The sequence below is a fragment of the Pseudorasbora parva genome, chromosome 15 (genome assembly GCF_024679245.1).
Source record: "Pseudorasbora parva isolate DD20220531a chromosome 15, ASM2467924v1, whole genome shotgun sequence".
In the NCBI taxonomy this organism is placed as follows: Eukaryota; Metazoa; Chordata; class Actinopteri; order Cypriniformes; family Gobionidae; genus Pseudorasbora; species Pseudorasbora parva.
The window spans coordinates 4,055,507-4,075,888 of NC_090186.1; the positions used below are offsets into that span (position 1 = coordinate 4,055,507).

The following is a 20,382-nucleotide window of genomic DNA, read 5'->3' on the forward strand; positions in this document are numbered from 1 at the left end:
TTATGTATTTATTGTAAATGGCATCTAATGTTGCTCCAGTAAAAAAAAACATTCTGAGAGAGAGGACCCAAGACTGTGAGCTGGAATGAGTTTTACGCACCACTTTTAGTCGTTCTTTCTTCTTCTTGCCCTGACTGGGCTGAGAGGAGCTGGGCTCGGACCCCTGAGCAATGGCATTCCCGTCATCATCCACATCTTCATCCTCGTCCTCATCAAAGCACCATTCGGGGAGAGCAGGGGCGGCTGGGGCGTCCTCCACATCCCCATAGCGCCGGAAGAGCTCCTTCAGATAGTCTCCTTTATAGATGCCCGGGGGCCGAGCCTGACTGAACGCTGCCACCGCCGCCTCGATACTGACGGGAGAAAACACACAATCTCTCAAGCTGTGTATCACCATTCAGCATACGGCATACCAGCATACCCCTGGACTTGGGTCCAAAAATAACAAAAACGACGACTTTATTCAAGATTACTAAGATTCAAACGGTTATGAATCAGCGTATTGATTCATGATTTGGATCGCGTCTCAAACTGCTGAAATCACGTGACATTGGCGATCCGAATCATGAATCGTTACGCTGATTCATAACCGTTTGAATCTTTATTTGAGGGTTTATAAACAAACCCAGAAGACAAGACAATGCTGAATAAAGTCGTAGTTTTTGTTATTTTTGGACCCAAATGTATTTTGGATGCTTCAAGAGACTCTAATTAACCCACTGATGTCTCATATGGACTACTGTGATGATGTTTTTATTCCCTTTCTGGACATGGACAGTATAGTGTGCATACACTTGCATACGCTCTCGGACTAAATATAAAATATCTTAAACTGTGTGTGAAGATGAACGGAGGTCTTACGGGTGTGGAACGACATTAGGGAGAGGAGTTAATGACATAATTTGGATTTTTGGGTGAACTAACCCTTTAAGAACTTGGGAGTCATTTTTGATATGCAGATAAAGACAGTTGTCCGTAATTGTTTCTTTTATTTGAGATAGCCAAACTGAAACCAATACTCTTAGCCAGCGACCTGGAAAAAGTAGTTCATGCATATATTTTTTCCCGTCTGGACTACAGTAGTGCACTTTATGTTGGGACGTGTCAAACACACATTGTATGCTTGCAGCTTGTTGATGAATGGTGGAAAAAAGGACCTGTTAGATCTTCCATTAATTAAAATGTTCATAAGGATCACTTAAAATCATATCTGTACTCTTTGGCATTTTAGTACATGGATGTTTTGTGTTTTGTCTTATTGTATTATTGTTTTCTTTTTTTACTGCAATGTAGAGCACTTTTGAACTACCGTGGTAGTCTGTAAGGTGCTATATAAATAAATGGACGAACGAAATTAACTGCTTTAAGCTACTGCACTATGGGCTAGACTTTTCAGCCGGGACTTTTTACTGCGCCGAGCCGAAGTACTCTCAGAAGTGCTATTCCGCCATACATTATAGTTCTCCTTTTTAATCCGCTTAGAAAAGCGCCACATTTTATTTTGTCACCGTACTAGGTTGTTCAACTATTGGTGTAACTGTATTTAAATAGGGCAAACGTGGAGGTGTTTGGTGGCTTCTAACTTGATCTCTGTTTGGTACCATAGTGAATGAACTGGGCTTAGTGGGCTAAGATCGTCACTGCGCATCAGAGCGATTAAGTGCACACACTCAGATGAGAGAGGTGTGTGTCAACTCGTTTTAGTTAAAGGAATAACATAGTTTAATATGAAAAAGCGGTGAAGTATCCCTTTAAACCAGATGCTAACTGGTAGATTGTGTTGGTCATGATGGAAATGATCCGGCTGAGTCTGTATCGTTTAATTTGTGTTGTCAGTAGATCACACACCGCTGAACTTTACACTCCCATTGGTGCTTTTATGGGATTGCGCTCTCAGACTAATTTGCCCTGTTTAGTAAATCTGGCCCAAAGTCTTCACCTACTGGGGAAAAACAACCACACGACATTCAAATAAAAACAAAAGACTGGAAGATTTACAATAAAATACTAACAATTAAAATCTTTCCTCCAGACAACACTAGCATGCTTGACTGAACATAATGAAGTATTGATTAGCCAAAGCAGGTGTTGGAGGGGTGGGATTTAATAACCCAAGAGTATATATGCTGCTCTTGTAAAGTGTTACAGATCAACAGATTTTGCTTCAGGACCAAATATGGATCCAGTGGCAACCCAGAACAATACTAAAAAAGTATTATCATACAAAAGTAAAAAAAAAAAAAACCTTAACCTCAAATGCATTAGTGCATATGCACAACAATATGGCAAGTTATTATTATGACAGTTTGGTGACTGATAGTTTGGTTGCTAAATGTCTCTCAAATCTTGGTTTTGTGCTCTCAGCAGTTCATACCTGAGCAAAGAAAACACACTGTGCCAAGTCAAGCTGTGTTTAATGCATCATTGCACAGGTCTGTTCATGTTGCCTGAAGATGAAGGCATTTCATTCAACCGATCCTATGCCATAATAGCATTTTCTCCTCTTTTTACCCTTCATTTTGCCATCCTAACTTTGCACGATTTTGCTAATTTTCTGTGCAGTATATAACCTTATCAGAACACGCGATGAGAGATGCATTGTGGTCAGTATGAGGGCGGGCTTATATTTGTTCAAAACCAATCAAAGCAATGTTATTTCTCTAACACCTTTCAGAGATTCACTGTCATTTTTAATCAATATAATGCATCTTTGCTAAAGAAAAGTACGCATTTCTTCATTTCAAAATCTATATGGAGTCAAAATAATATTAAAACCAGGCTAAATGAATTAAAAAGATTAATTATACAATTTCACAGAGGCTTATGGAATTGGCACAGGCCTTTAATCACCATTTTATTGAGTTTGTGGATAAAAAAAGCTTCAAGCTTCACAGTACAACCTTATTTACGTGCCATCAATGCTAGAGAGACAGCGCTGGTATAACGACCAGTAACTAAGCTGAAGGTTTAAGAGTAGTCATGTCTCTTAAGTCATCAAGGGCTAAGGGTATTTGTGGTATGAACACACTTTTACTGAAAGACTTGAATTATTCAATAGTTAACCCTCTAACACATTATTAATATTTCATTAGGTCAAGGGAGACTCCCTAATTCTTGGAAGCCAGCGGTTGTGGCTCATATACATTTAAGGGAGACGACCCTCGTTTAACTTGTAATTATAGGCCCATTAGTAGAGATGGTTTTTGAAAAACTTGTGGCCAAACAAATTATAGATCATCTTAATGATAGTTCCTTCCAATTACATCCTATGCATTTTGGTTTAAGGATGAATCACTCAACAGATACTGCTACATGTTACTTTGTAGAAAAGGTGAAGGCATTAATCTATAAAGGAGGAGTGGTAGGAACTGTATTTATCGATTTGCAGAAAGCATTTGATACTGTGTGTGAAAAGGACTGTATCATCAGTATACATTATGATATTACATTGTACACACACCTTAGGTAAATCATTAATGTATGCCAAAGAGAATTGGGCTCAAGACGGACCCTTGTGGAACTCCCATTGATAGACATCAATAATTATACATTTTTACTAATTGAGAATAGGATTGAAGATAAGATTTGATTAAATGTACAAACTCTAATTGATGCAAAAGATGATTTACCTTTTGCATTTACTCATTATGTCTACCAACTGGTGATCCACAAGGGTCTGTACCAGATTTTTTTAAAGTGCGCTCCGCTACCGCTCCATCACAATTGCATGCCAGTGGCATATAACATAACTGCATGTTTTTAGCCAGAACGCCCGCGACAAACACGTTTAACAAGCTCGATACAGATGGATCACTCAAATCCAAAAAGTCATGGTGACAGCGATGGACATGATGGATGTTATAGTTCAAGGAATTTTTTTGTACCTACATACTAAATATGATCGGGTGAAAGCACATTTTAAAAAGGTAACACTTATTCACACGCAATCACCCTCGCTAATATATTCAAACAAATGCTTACAGGGCTTTTCTGCTTACAGTTCTCTGTATCTGATTCTGAACAAGTAGAAATCTGTAATGTAGTGACTCGTAGATAAAATAACCGATGAAAACATACTATTTTCATCTTTCTGAACAAAATTGCACCGCAAAAAGCAGCAATGATATTTAAAAAAAAAAATCTTCTATAGTTTCAGTAAACCCACGTTGAAACTATTGTTTTTTGTTTTTGTTTTAATGTAGGTTATAAACCGAACTTTTGGGATATTTTAGAGCTTACTTAAATACTTTGGCAGTGAATTTCCTCAGAGCGTAGACGGAGCGGTGTTTCTGATATCAGTGAGCCAGGATTGGAGCGGGGAGCAGGAAATGGTGATCCCGGAGCGGACTGATTATTGAATGCTTAGAGCGTGGCGGGAAAATTGCTGCCGCTTCACTCCACTCACAAACTCTGGTCCGTACTGGGCCCAAATCTCTATAGCATACATTAATGATCTACCCAAGGTTAGTGATGTAATATAGTAATGTATGATGATGATGATACAGCAGATATTTTCAGACATGGTAAAAATGCAGAAGAGGTTGCAAAAAAGCTGAGATGTTAGCTGACATTCTGGCTCAATGAGTGTTAATGTGAAATTAAATGTCTGTATGTTCTGTTTTAAAGGACATAGTGTTGATCTACAGCAGGATACTTTCATTTCGGGAGATAGATTAGAAATTGTTTCCACTCAGAATGTAAATTCTTGGGATTTTTTGGGGAGGGGAGGGGGGTATTTTTTCAGTGTTTGGGTAGTTTTTGTGTTGTCCAGATCCTGGGTATATACTAGATTATTTTTAATAAGCATAGTTTGCTCAGCTGGGAAAACCTCATTAAGTGTAAAAATGTTCATAAGATTATGCGTTAAGACATGCGTCACATGACGAGTTGTTTACATGCGGTTAACACTGATCTACAGGCTGTTACACTATACTTGGACAACTAGTAAAAAGTCATAAAAGCAATCATTGATATGTATAGATCAGTAAAACAGTATGTAATCACAGAGGTTCAAATGCCAAGATTCTGAGGATTAAGCATTACGGTAAATTAAATATAATGTAAAGTGTTTCTGAGTGCCTCTGAGAGAATTTTTCCACACGTATTTGCTCTTTACAAACCTGCAAGCAAAGGCAGTGAGTGACCTAGTTAGTCCCTATCTTGGATATTTCATCATTTTATAAGCTTGCAATGACTGCAACAGATGAATATGGACAGATAATATTGGTGAATATGTACAGATAGTTTGTGTATAGAATGATCTTAATCTTACTTAAGGCCCATTCACAACAGGGACACTAACTATAAATATAGCTGCAAGCAGCAATTGAATATCACATGCAAGCATGGCTGCAAGATTTATATTTTAGTCGAACTGGCTGAAAAAAATTATATACAATTACTTATATACGATTAATACAACTACTGTAATATAATTCATTTGCTTATCACTTTCAATAGGTGGCACTGTTATGAAATTATCATGGTGTGGTCAGTGTGAGGTGACAGAGAAAGTTTGGTGTCAATATGTCAAAGCGAAGCAAAGTTACTGCCTCAGAATCAGCTTTGCATCATATTTGTTCATGTGTTACTCGAGAACGATTTAATCTATCAAAAAGCTTTTGCTAACTTTTTCCGGCATGGTCTGAAGATAACCTGAGCCAATTTTGGTGAAAATTTAACCAACGTTATAGGAGTTGTTCGAAAAAGTAGGTTTTCAAAAAAATGTAAAATGGCGGACATTAAGTTAAAGCAAATATGGCACAATGGGTATCATTGCTCTTGCCAAGCTCTTGCCATAAGAAATCTTAGAAGAGTCAAAAGGTATTAGCATTGTTGACTGCAAGGTGGCGCTGTCTCAAAACGTTTTGAGTACTTTTAGGGCATCATCCCCATGACACTACGCTAATAAGTTCTTCAAATACAGCATTTTAGGACAAAATTCAAAATGGTCGACACCCACAATAGTCAATATGTTAATATTGGGCATCTTTGCACATCATTTGACTCGGCATGATGCACAGATTCATAAGAGAAGTTAATAGTAAGAGTTCACGCTCAGGACAAATTTTGGTCTGAATACGCCAAAGCGTTGCGGAAATATAGCCTTGTGTCCAATTTGGCGTACTCTTCATCAAATTCATTTGTACGTTATTTGAAAATGGTTGGGTTTATCAAAGAGCTTTTGATAACTTTTTACCAGCATGATCTGAAGATGATCTGACGTCATAGGGCTTGTGATCGAATTGTCTTGAGCAAAGGAATCAGAGAAAAAATGTGTTTTGTTTCTAGCCCTTATGGTTCAAATGTTATCAGCATAAATGTAACTGAAACTTTGGACAGTTGGTGGCGCTACAGAGATTGAATTAAAGACTTTAAATTTGCAATGGTGAATGTTTGGACTGACATCTATCAAGAGTAGACATGTGCCGATTTTCGATAATGCGATTTATCACGATAATGAATATGCACGATATTGTTATCGTGGGCACTTTAAAATATCGTAAATAATAATTTATTAACAACTTATCATTTTTTTATATTTGCACTCAAGAATACTTTGCCCATTAACCGTATAAATGCTCAACACTGCTGTCTTCTGCGTCAAAGGGACGCGCGCTCAGATATAAACAAGCCCAACGTGCGTTTGCACACGACTGAACCGGTGAAGGAGACGCGCTGCTGAAGTGCCGCTCAGTGACAGCAGAGGGCGCTGATGAACTGCAGAATGCAGCGGTTACCCCGGAAACCAGCAAACAAACAAACAAAACGCGTGTAGTTTTTCGTTTTTGTAATCTCAATGTTGTTCATCACAGCACCAAATACTTAATACTTAAAGACTTAATAGGCTATTTATTTTCAAACTTAAACATTTTTAAGTTTTAATCTGGACTACAACATGCCCTAATAATTAGAACTGTTCTGGTTATTTGTTATTGTACAGTAAAACTTTGAGACACGACTTCATTAGTTAACATGTTAATTCATTATTACCAAACTGACAATGAAAAATACTTATAAAGAATTAATCATTCTATGTTAATTTCTTAGTTACTTTTTAATAACATTAAAATCAAAATCAAAATAACTTTTTTAATGGACCTAAGATAAAACTAACAATGATCAGTATTTCTGAACTAACATTAACAAAAACATTATACTTTATGTACTAAATGTAGCTGTTGCTCAATCTTAGTTAATGCATTAAATAACCTTATTGTAATTTGTTAGCCTACCTGTTGTTCTTTATAGCCTAATTCTTTTGCATTTTAATCTGTTTGAAAATTGTACTTTTACAGCTCTGAAAAAAATCAAGAGACCACTTAACATTGATTTCTCAATGAGGGGTCTCTTAATTTTTTTTCCAGAGCTGTATATATTTTTGGTGCATTATTGTATTTAAACATTCAGTTATTTTTGTTCTTACAAAATAGTTCTTAAAGCTGTTATGCTATGGCAACACTTTTTTTTGCAACTTATTTCAATATCGTGATAATATCGTATATCGTGATAAAACTTCATCAATTAATCGCAACATGAAAAATTGATATCGGCACATGCCTAATCAAGAGTGCCAAATTTCACATCTTTTTACCATACGGTTCTATGGGCTGTCATAAACTCCAATGGATACAACGGATACAATAGATGTCATCGCTTGGCCCCTAATGATAACGATAATCGTGGGTTGGTGTGGACACTAATATAGTTATTGTTATAGTTATAGTTCATGGTGTGAATAAAATGCCTTTGTATTATGATAATAAAGCTACACAAAACAGTTTTATTTGATCAACCCTACTGAATAAAAAAATGTAGTTAGCATGCATGTCTTCAATACTTAAACAATGCCATGTAGCCTTCAAGTACTTTAATGCAGTACTATTTGACTGACAGACTGCTTCCTCCCATTACTTAGTTCATGAATATTAATTAGGTAATGTTGATTGGTTAGCAGGCCTCCCAAAGCAACCAGTCCAGTCACAAGAAATTAATATTCATGGGCCAAGCCTTCTTTCCAAATCCTGCCTGTCAGCTAATCAAGCAGGCCAGAGCAAACACTGTCTAACCTAATTAATATTCATGAGACAAGCCTTGGCCGTGGCAGCATTTATGAACTCGCACTCGCGTACCAAAATGAGTCTGATGCCACAGAAAAAACATTTGGGTATTTCCCTCCTACGGTTTTGTTAACATCTCGAGTCTTAATTAAGAATAAGAAAAAATCCAATCTGTTGAAAATGTTGTAAGAGTCGGTCTGTATTTGCTAACACCAGGGACGTGCACAGGGGGGTTGCTCAGGTTGCCCGGGCAACTGCCCATATGCCCTTCTCGACTCACGTTGCCCTTCCGAGGTGGAAAAAATAAATAAAACAATCGTACAATGGATGCAGAATTTCACGTAGGCCTAGATCAATAAAAAAAATATAACAAAAAAAAAAAATCGCTAAGCCTCAATCACTTCCATATTCGGGTAACGTTACCCCTCCGAAAGTGAAAGTCAAACAATTGCTTGGGGTCCCGAGCTGGCCTGGGGCCGCAAGTCAACGACAGGTTAAGAATAAAATGCAACGACAGAGCGCCCCTTTGATAGTCAATGCAGTAAAGTGCAATGACACTGTTATCGGAATCCCCCTCAAGCGGGCCCTCTCAGTCGTCGCTGACAACAGCCACCCAATCTCTGCTGCCGGCAAAATACAAAACCTCCTCAACCATGAAGCGGAATTTTGCTTTAGGAAGCCAGAAAAGAAAAAAGCAAGATAGTGGTAAGTGATAAATTACACTATATAAAATAGCTATATTTGTACTATTAGGTAGGCTAGCAAAAATATGTTTATGTTAGCTACCTGCCTGGGAAATGTTGCTTGTAACAACGAACAGTTAGTGCAACTTTTTTTTCGAACGGACGGAATATGGTTACATACTGTAATATATTTTTAACGGGATAAGGAAGATGCAGATCTGTTTCAGAATATCTGTTTATCGTATTTAATGACATAAAATTGCTGTAATAGGTTTTGATGAAAGTGGCATAGCATGCTATACTAACTATTTTTATGCTATACATAAATAACCTGGAATAGTTAATATAGCATGCTATATTAACTATTATTATAAACATTATTTAACCAGAAAGAGGCAGAGGAACATTAATTTTTTTCATAGCTTATCTTAATGTGCTAGTGTCAGGATATATGGTAGAAACTGTTTATACAAATATGATATTATTTTTATAAGTTACCAATGGATCTTGAACAGTTACTTTTTTCTGTGTGGCAATTTTTACACTGTTGCATTTTGAAGTACAGTTTTAGGACAACCCACATGTTTTACTGGTACTGTTTATTAACTATTTAACAAGGTATTATAGTCATCTGTTGCAACTTTATAATAACCATCCAGATAATGTTTATAGACAGTTTACAAACCAACTACAAACCAACTAACTTCCCTTAACAAAGTGTTAGGAATATTTGGCCTGTCTATGTAATGTTTATAGATGTTTTAAAAATGGTTTCTTAAATTTTACAAACAATTTTTAATCATTAGCCGTTTATCTGTAGAAGGTTAGCCATGTCCATTTGCTTGGGGCCCCCAAATTCCTCCTGACCGCCCTGGCTGAGCCTACATGAGCGGCACTAGAAGGAGATTGTCGCGGTTGTCGGGTGAGACTTAACGTTGTCAGAAAGGTATAACAAACGGACGATCTTCATCAACAAGTTTTATGAAATTAATTAAAATCTTCATAAATCTACTTTTTCTGTCTGGACACGGAGCATAATAAACTTGCAACTTATTCATTATCATTACCTGTGAAACTGTTGATGGCAGTTAAATTAATATTGTCTTTTTTTATTAGACTATTGATATTGACTGGTTTGAGTTCTTTATTGGTATAGGCAAGGGAAATGGCCTCAAACGCACCATAATGCAGGAAATCACATCTACGAAATAAAAAAAATTCTTGGGGGAGAAACCCCCAGACCCCACTGCAAAAAATAGCCCCACCTATTATATTTTTCCTGAGCAGAACATAAATACCACTATAGGGGGCATTAAAATAATAATGATAATGGCAATAACAATAATATGTAATTGGACAGATGATGAGGGTTTTTTTTCGGTTGGGGGGGTGCTGCCCTTTTTTTAGGTCAGAGCAACTGCCCCTCAAAAATCCTGTGCACGTCCCTGGCTAACACTGCTTAGTATTCTGCCTCGCCGTCCTCTCAGGCCATGTCCCTTCGACTGAACAGTCACGAACACTGACCGAAGGTGATATAAGTAAAGCCTTCACTTCAACGCATGTTTTTTTAATGCCTTCTCATTGAAATTTCAGCAGATGGCTCCAAGGCAAACCTACTACTGTTCCAAGCCTTTCCATTTATAGATAACAACTTCGACTCAGAAATGACTTTTAACTTCCTCCAATGTGAGAGACGTCAGCAGTGTTTTTCTGATCTCTTCAGCAATTTCTTCTGAAAAACGAACACACGGTTGTCATGCTAGAGGAGTGACTCTGATGGTAAGGGTGAAAATAAAGAGGGAATGATCTCAAACTGACTCTAATCACGGCTCACAGTGATCAAGGTGGAGAAATAACAGGGACGGGAGCACGTTTGTTTTATTCGGCATGAAGAGTTCAAGATCAGATTGAAATGAGTCGAAATAAGCAATTCCCACACGGGAAGTTTCTACTTTCAACTCTGGACATTTTGCAATTATGCAGTGATGTGTGATCTTAGCCAGGATGCAATACGTACACTGGGCAATGTCGTCTCTCTTTTTATTTATGGACAAAGACAGGAAGACTACCTTTAAATTTGCAGGCCCACTGTAGTGAAAAATATGTAACAAATCCTATCATTGTGCCTATTCTAAGGATGCCGATTTATTGCCAAATTTTCCAAGGATCAGCATTCTCCTCTAAAAGTGATCGAGTAGACCAAACCGTAAGTCGTAGAGACTTGAAACTTTCAGGGTTGGTAGTACTCACACCGCCTACAACGTCACCAAGGCTTGCCCTAATCGGCCTGACGGGGGTGCTACAGCACTCAAAAAAAGTACAAAATGGCTCATAACTCATAAATCGTTAGGCATGCCTTTTATCAAGACGATCAGAACCAAACCGGTGCAGCAAGATTCTCTGGAGTCTGATTGTCAATAGGCATTGAAATTTCGGTTTTACTAAAATGGCTTTAACTCATGAACGGAATGAGATATTTTTCACCAAACGCAGCACACCTATGCAAGAGCTCATTCTGTTGTTGCGTGAAAAGAGGACGAGGCAACTGGCCACTTGATGGCGCTATAACAGGAAAAAAAACATGAAAATAGCTATAACTTCTTCACTGTTAAGCGAAGGTGTGCACGGCAAAAATTACGGCATTGCAGAGTGAGCAGTAGTACCCCATTTTGCGTAAAATTTCCACGCGCATCCGCATGAGATTAGGGATGGGTACCGAAAACCGGTATTAAACGGGCCCCGGGGGTGAATTTTGAGAGAGAGAGAGAGAGAGAGAGAGAGAGAAAGAGAGAGAGAGAGAGAGAGAGAGAGAGAGAGAGAGAGAGAGAGAGAGAGAGAGAGAGAGAGAGAGAGAGAGAGAGAGAGAGAGAGAGAGAGAGAGAGAGAGAGAGACGAGGACAGAACTAAACATTCAAACATAGCTGGTTACACTTTAGATCTGTGATAGTCTGAATTTATTTTAGACTTGTCTTCCAAAGATTATAATAATAATAATATTTATGTCTAGCGCAACTTAATTCCCTTTGCATCAACGCTGTCATTTCTCCATAAAACTCAAACATAATGACAGAATCAGCACGATCAGTGATTGTTGGGACGTGTTTAATAATAAAAAGAGCGATTAAAAGCACAAAAATGTCTGCGAGAGATTGTTCCCAAGTCGGTGCGCGCTCTGAAACGAGCAACGAGACAAGCAGATCAAATGGATATAGTCGGGAGAAAATGTAGTGCGTCTGCCTATTATCAGTCGCCTATAGATCTGCACATCTGTCTTAAAGAGGCAGCGGTGTAAATAAACAGGCTGATGAATTACTGCGAATTAAACAACCAAATGCAAAGAGAAAAATCCCTCACAGCTCTTGCATGAATAACTTCAGCTTTAATTAGCATTCATTTAGGCTATTTATGATAAACTGTGCCGTGTTATTTTACATTTGATTACTAGAATATATATATATATATATATATATATTATATTATATATATAAAAATCTCAAAAAGTACCGATAAGAATACCGTTAAAGTACCGGACCGATAAGCAGTATCGAAAAGAGTAGTAATACCGTTAAAACCTTAACGATACCACCCCTACATGAGATTGAGCCAAATCTGGTCGAATCATCACATCGACACCTAGTTTGCACAATCAGTTGCTTAAATTTACAAAATCACCCTACAAAAGCAGAAATAAGCTGTTTCATTAAAAATATAAATCCATGTTTAATAAAAAAAAATTACAACACAAAACTAAATGGAAATGTTTAGTGAAATTAGGAAATATTTAGGAGATCATTAATGTCACATGCCTGTCCTGTCTTGTGTGCACATGTGGGTTTTGTCATTCTGAGCATGTGCTCCTGTCATTGTCTGATCCCTCCCCCTTGTTATCTGATTAGTGTTGATTTCTCCCACCTGTCCCCTCTTGATTTCTTCCCTTATAAGCTCCTTGTGTTTGTCAGTCTGTGTCGGATCCTTGTACTGTCTGTGTCTCCCGTTTCCCCCTGTCACTTCTTTTGGTATGTTTGGAGTTTGGTTTATGTTCTATTATGTGTTTGCCCCCTCGTGGGTGTTTGTTTTTGTATTTATGTTTTATTTTGTTAGTAAATTATCATTTTTCCTGCACTTGAGTCCTCACACCATTTTCCTTTGTTTGTGACGTGACAGTAAATTTAGTTGTATACATATACACATAACATTTGAATTTAATGTCACAAGAAATAATATCAAGGTTTACTGAGTTTTACATGATTCTTTTGTGGTGTGGTTTTTGATGAAGTGTAACAGCCTAAAATAAATATTGTCACCTGTGTATATTACTTCTCACCGCTGTTTCCTGATGGTTTATAGAACAATTACTCAGAGTCGACCTCTGTCGTTTTTAAAGAAAAGTTCTCACAGTCAGTCAGCGGAGTCACGCGCTGGATAAACAAGGCTTTAGTCTGACTGAAAATCATCACGCACTGTAACTTTGGCAAAATAGTCCTAGGTTTTTGGCTCAAACTCAATGTTCAAACTACTGCAGCTCAATTATCAATGAAGAACCCCTTCATTTTAAGAGTGTTTATCTGCTGTATTATTGCAAAAAAACAAGACACCGTGTAAAAAGCTTAGCCTGCTCTGTCACAGACGGGTGCTTTCAGTGCAGACAGCTTCTTTTTTTTTTCATGCTGCAATGCGTTACAACCAGTGTAGATGTGCAGGTTGCTTAGGGTTGACCAGCAATGCCACAACTTGTCACATTAATATGTAATTTAGCTGATGATTGCAACAACAGCTTCCGTTGTTGCTCGTCCAAATCTAATTCAGAGCCAGAACAATACTTTTATAATATTCGTTTATCTGCTTTTGGCAGATTTTGTTGCATAATGTGTAGCTTTTATTGCACTAAGGCACGATCATTTGTTAGGAATAATTTTTAGCTTTTGGTTTGTCTCAATCAAGTTTCTAACAAAAAGAGGAAATAATCAAATGAGATGAAGCCTCTTACATTTAAAGTGTTTCATTTACTGGATGCTTCAACAAAACAGGCATTACTATGTGATTATATAGTAAAGAATGATTTAATGCTGAATTTCAAGTAAAATTTCACGCATATTTAATGCATACACTACGTCCTTTTTAATGTTTTTGAAAAAAAAGTCTCTTATGCTCACCAATGCCACATTTATTACATTGTTTTAAAACGTAATATATTCCTGTGATCAATCAAAGCCAAACTTTCAGGATCATTACTTAATGTCATCCATGTCACATGATCCTTTAGAAATCATTCTAATACAATGATTTGCATTTGTGATAACTATCAATGTTGAAACAAGTTGTGTTAAGTCAAGTCAAGTCAACTTTATTTATATAGCGCTTTTACAATGACGATTGTTTCAAAGCAGCTTCACAGTGTTAAACAAGACAATACTGCAACAACATTTGATTCGGCTGTACAGTCGTTCTGGAGAAAACACTGATGTTTTCAGCTTATTTTAATTTATCATAGAGTGACAATGTGGGCAGATCAATAATAAAGTTCATACAGTTAATGTAGTAATTTATTTGGATATTTATTTGTAAACTTTAGTTGAAATTTTGGCCCCACTTTATATTAGGTGGCCTTAAGTACTATGTTCTTACATCAAAAAATAAGTACAATGTACTTACTGTGTTCATATTATATTGCAAAACACCTTTGCTGATATTGAGGTGGGATACAGGTAGAGTTAGGGACAGGTGTGGTGGTGTGGGTCAGTTTAAGGGTAGAGTTAGGGACAGGTGTGGTGGTGTGGGTCAGTTTAAGGGTAGAGTTAGGGTCAGGTGTGGTGGTGTGGGTCAGTTTAAGGGTAGAGTTAGGGACAGGTGTGGTGGTGTGGGTCAGTTTAAGGGTAGAGTTAGAGACAGGTGTGGTGGTATGGGTCAGTTTAAGGGTAAAGTTAGGGACAGGTGTGGTGGTGTGGGTCAGTTTAAGGGTAGAGTTAGGGTCAGGTGTGGTGGTGTGGGTCAGTTTAAGGGTAGAGTTAGGGACAGGTGTGGTGGTGTGGGTCAGTTTAAGGGTAGAGTTAGGGACAGGTGTGGTGGTGTGGGTCAGTTTAAGGGTAGGGTTAGGGACAGCTGTGGTGGTGTGGGTCAGTTTAAGGGTAGAGTTAGGGTCAGGTGTGGTGGTGTGGGTCAGTTTAAGGGTAGAGTTAGGGACAGGTGTGGTGGTGTGGGTCAGTTTAAGGGTAGAGTTAGGGACAGGTGTGGTGGTGTGGGTCAGTTTAAGGGTAGAGTTAGGGACAGGTGTGGTGGTGTGAGTCAGTTTAATGGTAGAGTTAGGGACAGGTGTGGTGGTATGGGTCAGTTTAAGGGTAGGGTTAGGGACAGGTGTGGTGGTGTGGGTCAGTTTAAGGGTTAGGTGTAAGGGAAGTGCCAACTGTGTAATTACAAATGTAACTACAGAAATTAATTACAGACGTAATTACATGCAGGTATTTTTCAAATGCAAGTACAATGTAAAAACATGTATGTACACAATAAGTGCATTGTATCAAATGATTAATTACAATGTTAGTACATAGTAGTTAAGGCCACCTAATATAAAGTGGGTCCGAAATTTTTGTGTCCCATACTGAGCAAGCCAAGCCAAAGGCGACCTGTTGCTTCATATTTTGGGGATACTGTGTTTTTTAAAAGACATTATTAGTTTTATTCAGCTAGCACACATTAAAGAGATGGTTCACCCAAAAATGACAATGTTGCCATCATTTACGTCATTTACATTTACTCTTGTTGTTCCTAACCTGTATGAGTTTAGTTCTTCTGTTGACTACCCATTATCTAGTACTTTTTTTCCTACTTTGGAAGTCAGTCGGTGCCGTCAACTGTTTGATTACCAACCTTCTTTAAAATATCTTCTTTTGTGTTCAACAGAAGAAAGAAACTCATACAGGTTTCTTTAATGTTCTTGCTGGATAAAAGCAATAATTACTTTTAAAAAAAAGTTCCTCTTCCTGACCGTTATCTAGCACCAGACAAATATGGGTACTTTTTAGGCAGTGGCAGGTCATTTTTGTTAATCTTCCCTTAAAGTTTGTTGCTTAGACACAAGTCAATTCTATTTTATGTGATTTGTGTGTTTGCAGTATTAAATGTGATGATAAAAATAATGGCAAATAATGTTTATCATGAAGTCCTCAAGGGCTCATAGCAAACACAAACGGTAACACTTTATTTTAAGGTTCAGTTATTAACTAGTTGCTTATTAGCATGCATATTACTAGAATATTGGCTGTTTAATAGTACTTATAAAGCACATATTAATGCCTTCTTAATCCGACCCAATACCTAAACTTAAATGCTACAAAAACTACCTTACCAACTACTAATAAGCAGTAAAATAGGAGTTTATTAAGGCAAAAGTCATAGTGAATGTGTTCCCCATACTAAAGTTTTCCCACACAAACACACATTGTTAAGTTCTTTTGATGCTTTGAATTAGTCTGTTGAATAAATCACTGACGAGGGTTATTAATTTGTTATTAGTGATTTTTTAGGCAATTCATGTGTGTGCAAATAGAGCCGTGTTTTGGTTTGCTTGGTTTGGCCTTAACTGCAAAAGAAAAAATTAAGTTAATTCAGAGACATGTGTGCATTGGGTGAGAGCTCGTGTTTTCTAACCTCCAGTCCATTTTCTCCACCAGGTAGGCACATATTAAAAAGCCTGTGCGGTTGAAGCCATGCGTGCAGTGAACGCCTGCAAGAAAAAAAAACACAACAGTGACTTAAACACAACTGAATCACACGGACCACCCACCTGCCAAACCAATCATTTCTGCACACAGGAACAATTTTCATCCTTCACTGCAATCAATATCATCATTGTTGGCTATTTATGCCGTCTGTGCACATGGGCGGAACTGGACACTGGCCTGTGGAATGATGCAGTGGTAATTGACCACAGAACAAAACACTTCATCTGAGAGGACTACGATACACTTATTAAATATGCAGCGCTGAGGGCTGAACTCCGCTCAAACCAGCCGCAGTGTGAAAATAGCTGTGTGAACTTATTAAGATAATTACAGTCATCAGCAGGATGTGCAGAGAGACGTGCTTTCCGAGCGCTTCTTTCATAGAGTTGGCCTTTTGTTTTGAGTTTGCCATTTTTGCGACAGGGTAATAATCAGACATAGTAATGAAAAACAGTGAGATACAAAGGCCAAAGCCATCCATCTAATGCACATGCCGCGATATACTGGGACTGACGGCAACAGCAATATTCAATAAGTTAAATATTCATATTGTGTTAATACTAAACATACAATAATATTGTAAATAATCCAGCAGTCCAACACAGTAGGTGGCGGTATGGTACCTTAAAGGCCCCTATATACTTACAGCAAGTTTTTTCCTCCATCACTTTTAGGTAAAAATAAGTTTTAAATACTTTTCCATTGATATACTGTTAGCAAACATCTCAATGCAGATGAATATGCAGTTATGTGCTGTGCACATAAGTCCTAATCACAGAATAAACAAATATGACAGCGGTGAGAAAACAGCAGTTAAGAAAGCATCTGCTGCAGACTGCAACTAATCGGATATTCCCCAGTAAATGCAAGTCGTACGTCATTAAAAAAAATCGACGGAGGTGAATGATGTCAACTCAGGTGGACACAAACAGCAATCACATGACACTAATGACACGATGAAAGAGAGCAATGTTTTGCTGACCTTTAAAGAACATGCGGAAAACAATACATTGAATAATCATTTTGTCTGCATCCATTTGATTATTGCGTCGTTTTACTTCCTTTTCCGGGTCAGAATGTCTTGGGCTGATTCGCCAATTTTAAATGTAAATTAGGGATGCACGATATTATCGGCACGACATCGGAATCGGCCGATAAACGCTTAAAATATAAAAATCGGCATCGGTCGATATGAAAACATTATGCCGATATGCCTTGCCGATATGATAACGTGTTGATGTGCGCCTGCAATAACTCACGTGTGCAAGGAGTGCTACAGCGATGAGACCATGTCAGCACTGCGGTCATTCTTCAAGTGAAAACAAGAAAATACATTGCATGTACAGTGATTTATATTGACTGTTTTTAAATGCTGCCTTGAATTTCTGAATGCACGTACAGAAAGACGTGACCGTCAGCAGCAGATTTGCCACGTTTTCACAACAAAACTAGCCCAAAACAAGCCCAATCGCGTCTCCCACTCTCTAGCGCTTGCGGCAGCCTCCACAGCAGCAGAAGCTCCTCCAGGTCCTAGTGCCCTCCCGCTAGACCGCTATATATTTATACATGTAGTGGGTGCGCTGTTGTTACACTAATACAATGAAAAGTAGAATACACAAATTAATTGAAGTTACTTCTTCTTCTGAATAAACAAATCAGTAATGATGTCATAAATCACAAGCATGACACTTGTAAATTAAATACTTTTATATAGAGTGTATTAATCTGTAATAAAATTTTACGAAATGGATGATGAAAAATAATCCAAGGAGCTCTACAATAATTGTAGAATTAAAAGACAGCATCAATGGATGTCATGCCACCCCCACTTCATGTGCACAAACGTTAAATCCAAAAATACAATATTAAGGTTACAGCTGCATCTGGGGTGAAAAATTACTGACTTTATTATTGTTATTTTCAGAGCTTTTAATATACTCTTATCATAAAAAGAACTTTATTAACATTTATTTATCTTCAACAAGAATCCTTTTAGTAAGGAGACCTCAGAAATCTGAAACCAGAATGAAAAAAAATATTTTTTGCTCAAAATGGTGTTGTTTCCAACCAAAGGGAAAAAATAAACATATATCGGCATCGGTATCGGCATCGGCCAAAATGAGCTGAAAAATATCGGCATATCGGATATCGGCAAAAATCCAATATCGTGCATCCCTAATGTAAATGCAAATATCGGATACGGGTCGCTTTTAAAAGATGATGTAAGTTAAAAAAAAGTAAATGATGTCAGAGGTTCGACCAAAAAATATTTGGATATAGTCAACAAATCGGAATTGTGCATCAAGACCTGCAGTGTAAATGCGGCCAAAGTTTCATGAAAAACTATAACTTTTAGTCGAATTGTCACAAAATTGTACATTTCGTGAATTACACTGAAAACAAGAGCGCTCATTTTATTAGAAGATAGAACATTTAAATTAAGGTTTTTGCACATTACTGTTGATAATAAAAGTTTATTTTATCTGCATATCAATTCAAGCTCCGTGCTTCACTGTCAAATTTCCAATAAACACACGCAATACTATTAGTAACTGCTGTTATTAACAAAACAACTCAAAACGAGTCACTTTATTATTAAATTAACTTTATGATTATTTTCCTACCTGATCTGATTTCACTCCACTCAATATTATAATATAGCACTTATACAATATATTGCTTAGAAGCAACTTTATAGTATTAAACATGAAAAAACGTCAGTGTTGCTTTCAACAATACTTCAGTTTCTACTATAAAGCGGCTCTCCAGTATTTTCATGTTTTGACTCACGTCTGAGCTCAACGGCCTGAACAGAAGAAATGAACCAGAGAAGATTTCCACCAAAGAAGAGCCACACCCACCTATTACATCCTCATAGTTTGAAGGGGATTAAGTTCACTTTGGCAAACTGTTTTGAACTCCGGAAAAAAAACTGCAAACAAACTTCATTTAGGCCTGATTTAGTTCGAAATGATGTCACACCAGTTCATTTTTCAATGTTATCTATATTGGGGTGTCCCGCAGAGCTTAGCTCCAACTTACCTCAACGCACCTGCCTGGAAGTTTCTAGTATGCCCAGTAAGACTTTGATGAACTGGTTCAGGTGTGTTTCATTAGGGCTGGATCTAACTCTGCAGGACAGTGGCTCTCCAGAAGCAATAAAACAAACATATGCAATAAGGTCAGCCGCAAAAATAACCCTGTCCACGTCTTTTCAGTGCTAATGTTTCACTGCGGGTCTAAATCATGAAAGCAGTTGCAGAAGAGGGTCTGTGTGCAGTATTTGTCAAGACCCAGCATTTGATGAAGGGATTCTTACAGAAAAAACACACATTGATTGTAGTGTGTGTGTGTGTGTGTGTGTGTGTGTGTGTGTGTGTGTGTGTGTGTGTGTGCGTGTGTGTGTGTGTGTGCAAGCTGCTAAAGCGCCGTTCGGCCCACTATCAGTGGTTGTGAACAGCACTTACTTTTGCAGCACACAAAAGCTTGAACAAAATGACATGCAAATTTGTTCTGCAGATCTCCAGCTCTCAGGACTGCAGTCTGAAAGCCACTAACAATGCTTAAAGAGCTACGGTTTCAGAAAATATATGTGGTTTACCTGTATTTCTGTAAAACCAGATCATTAAATTGATTTTATGTATTCATTGGCAATTCCAAAACTTATATCAGGGGAACAAATTGAAGTTGTGTGGTGCAACAGGACAACAACCCAGAGCACATGATCAACAGAAGAAAATACCGGAGCGGCCGAGACCTCAACCCCGCTGCAGCATGACCTCGAGGGAGCGATTTACAACATATATCCCAAGAATATGGTCAAACCGAAGGTTTGCAATAAAATAAAAGGCTCACCGGCTGTGAAGGTCTGAGCCGCAATTACAGGAAATGTTTGGAGGAGGTTATTGCTATCAAAACACG

At 37.8% G+C, this 20,382-nt stretch overlaps 1 protein-coding gene across 1 annotated transcript in view; it reads right to left on the bottom strand.

Annotated features, from left to right (window-relative positions):
* Window positions 1-20,382, bottom strand: part of rngtt (RNA guanylyltransferase and 5'-phosphatase) — a 159,889-nt gene that overhangs the window by 119,202 nt on the left and 20,305 nt on the right. The window contains exons 5-6 of the mRNA XM_067416772.1: window positions 16,388-16,463; window positions 101-353 (exon numbers count right to left, since the gene is read on the bottom strand). Of these exons, the coding sequence (XP_067272873.1) occupies window positions 101-353; window positions 16,388-16,463 (329 nt within the window). The remainder of the gene's footprint in view (window positions 1-100; window positions 354-16,387; window positions 16,464-20,382) is intronic.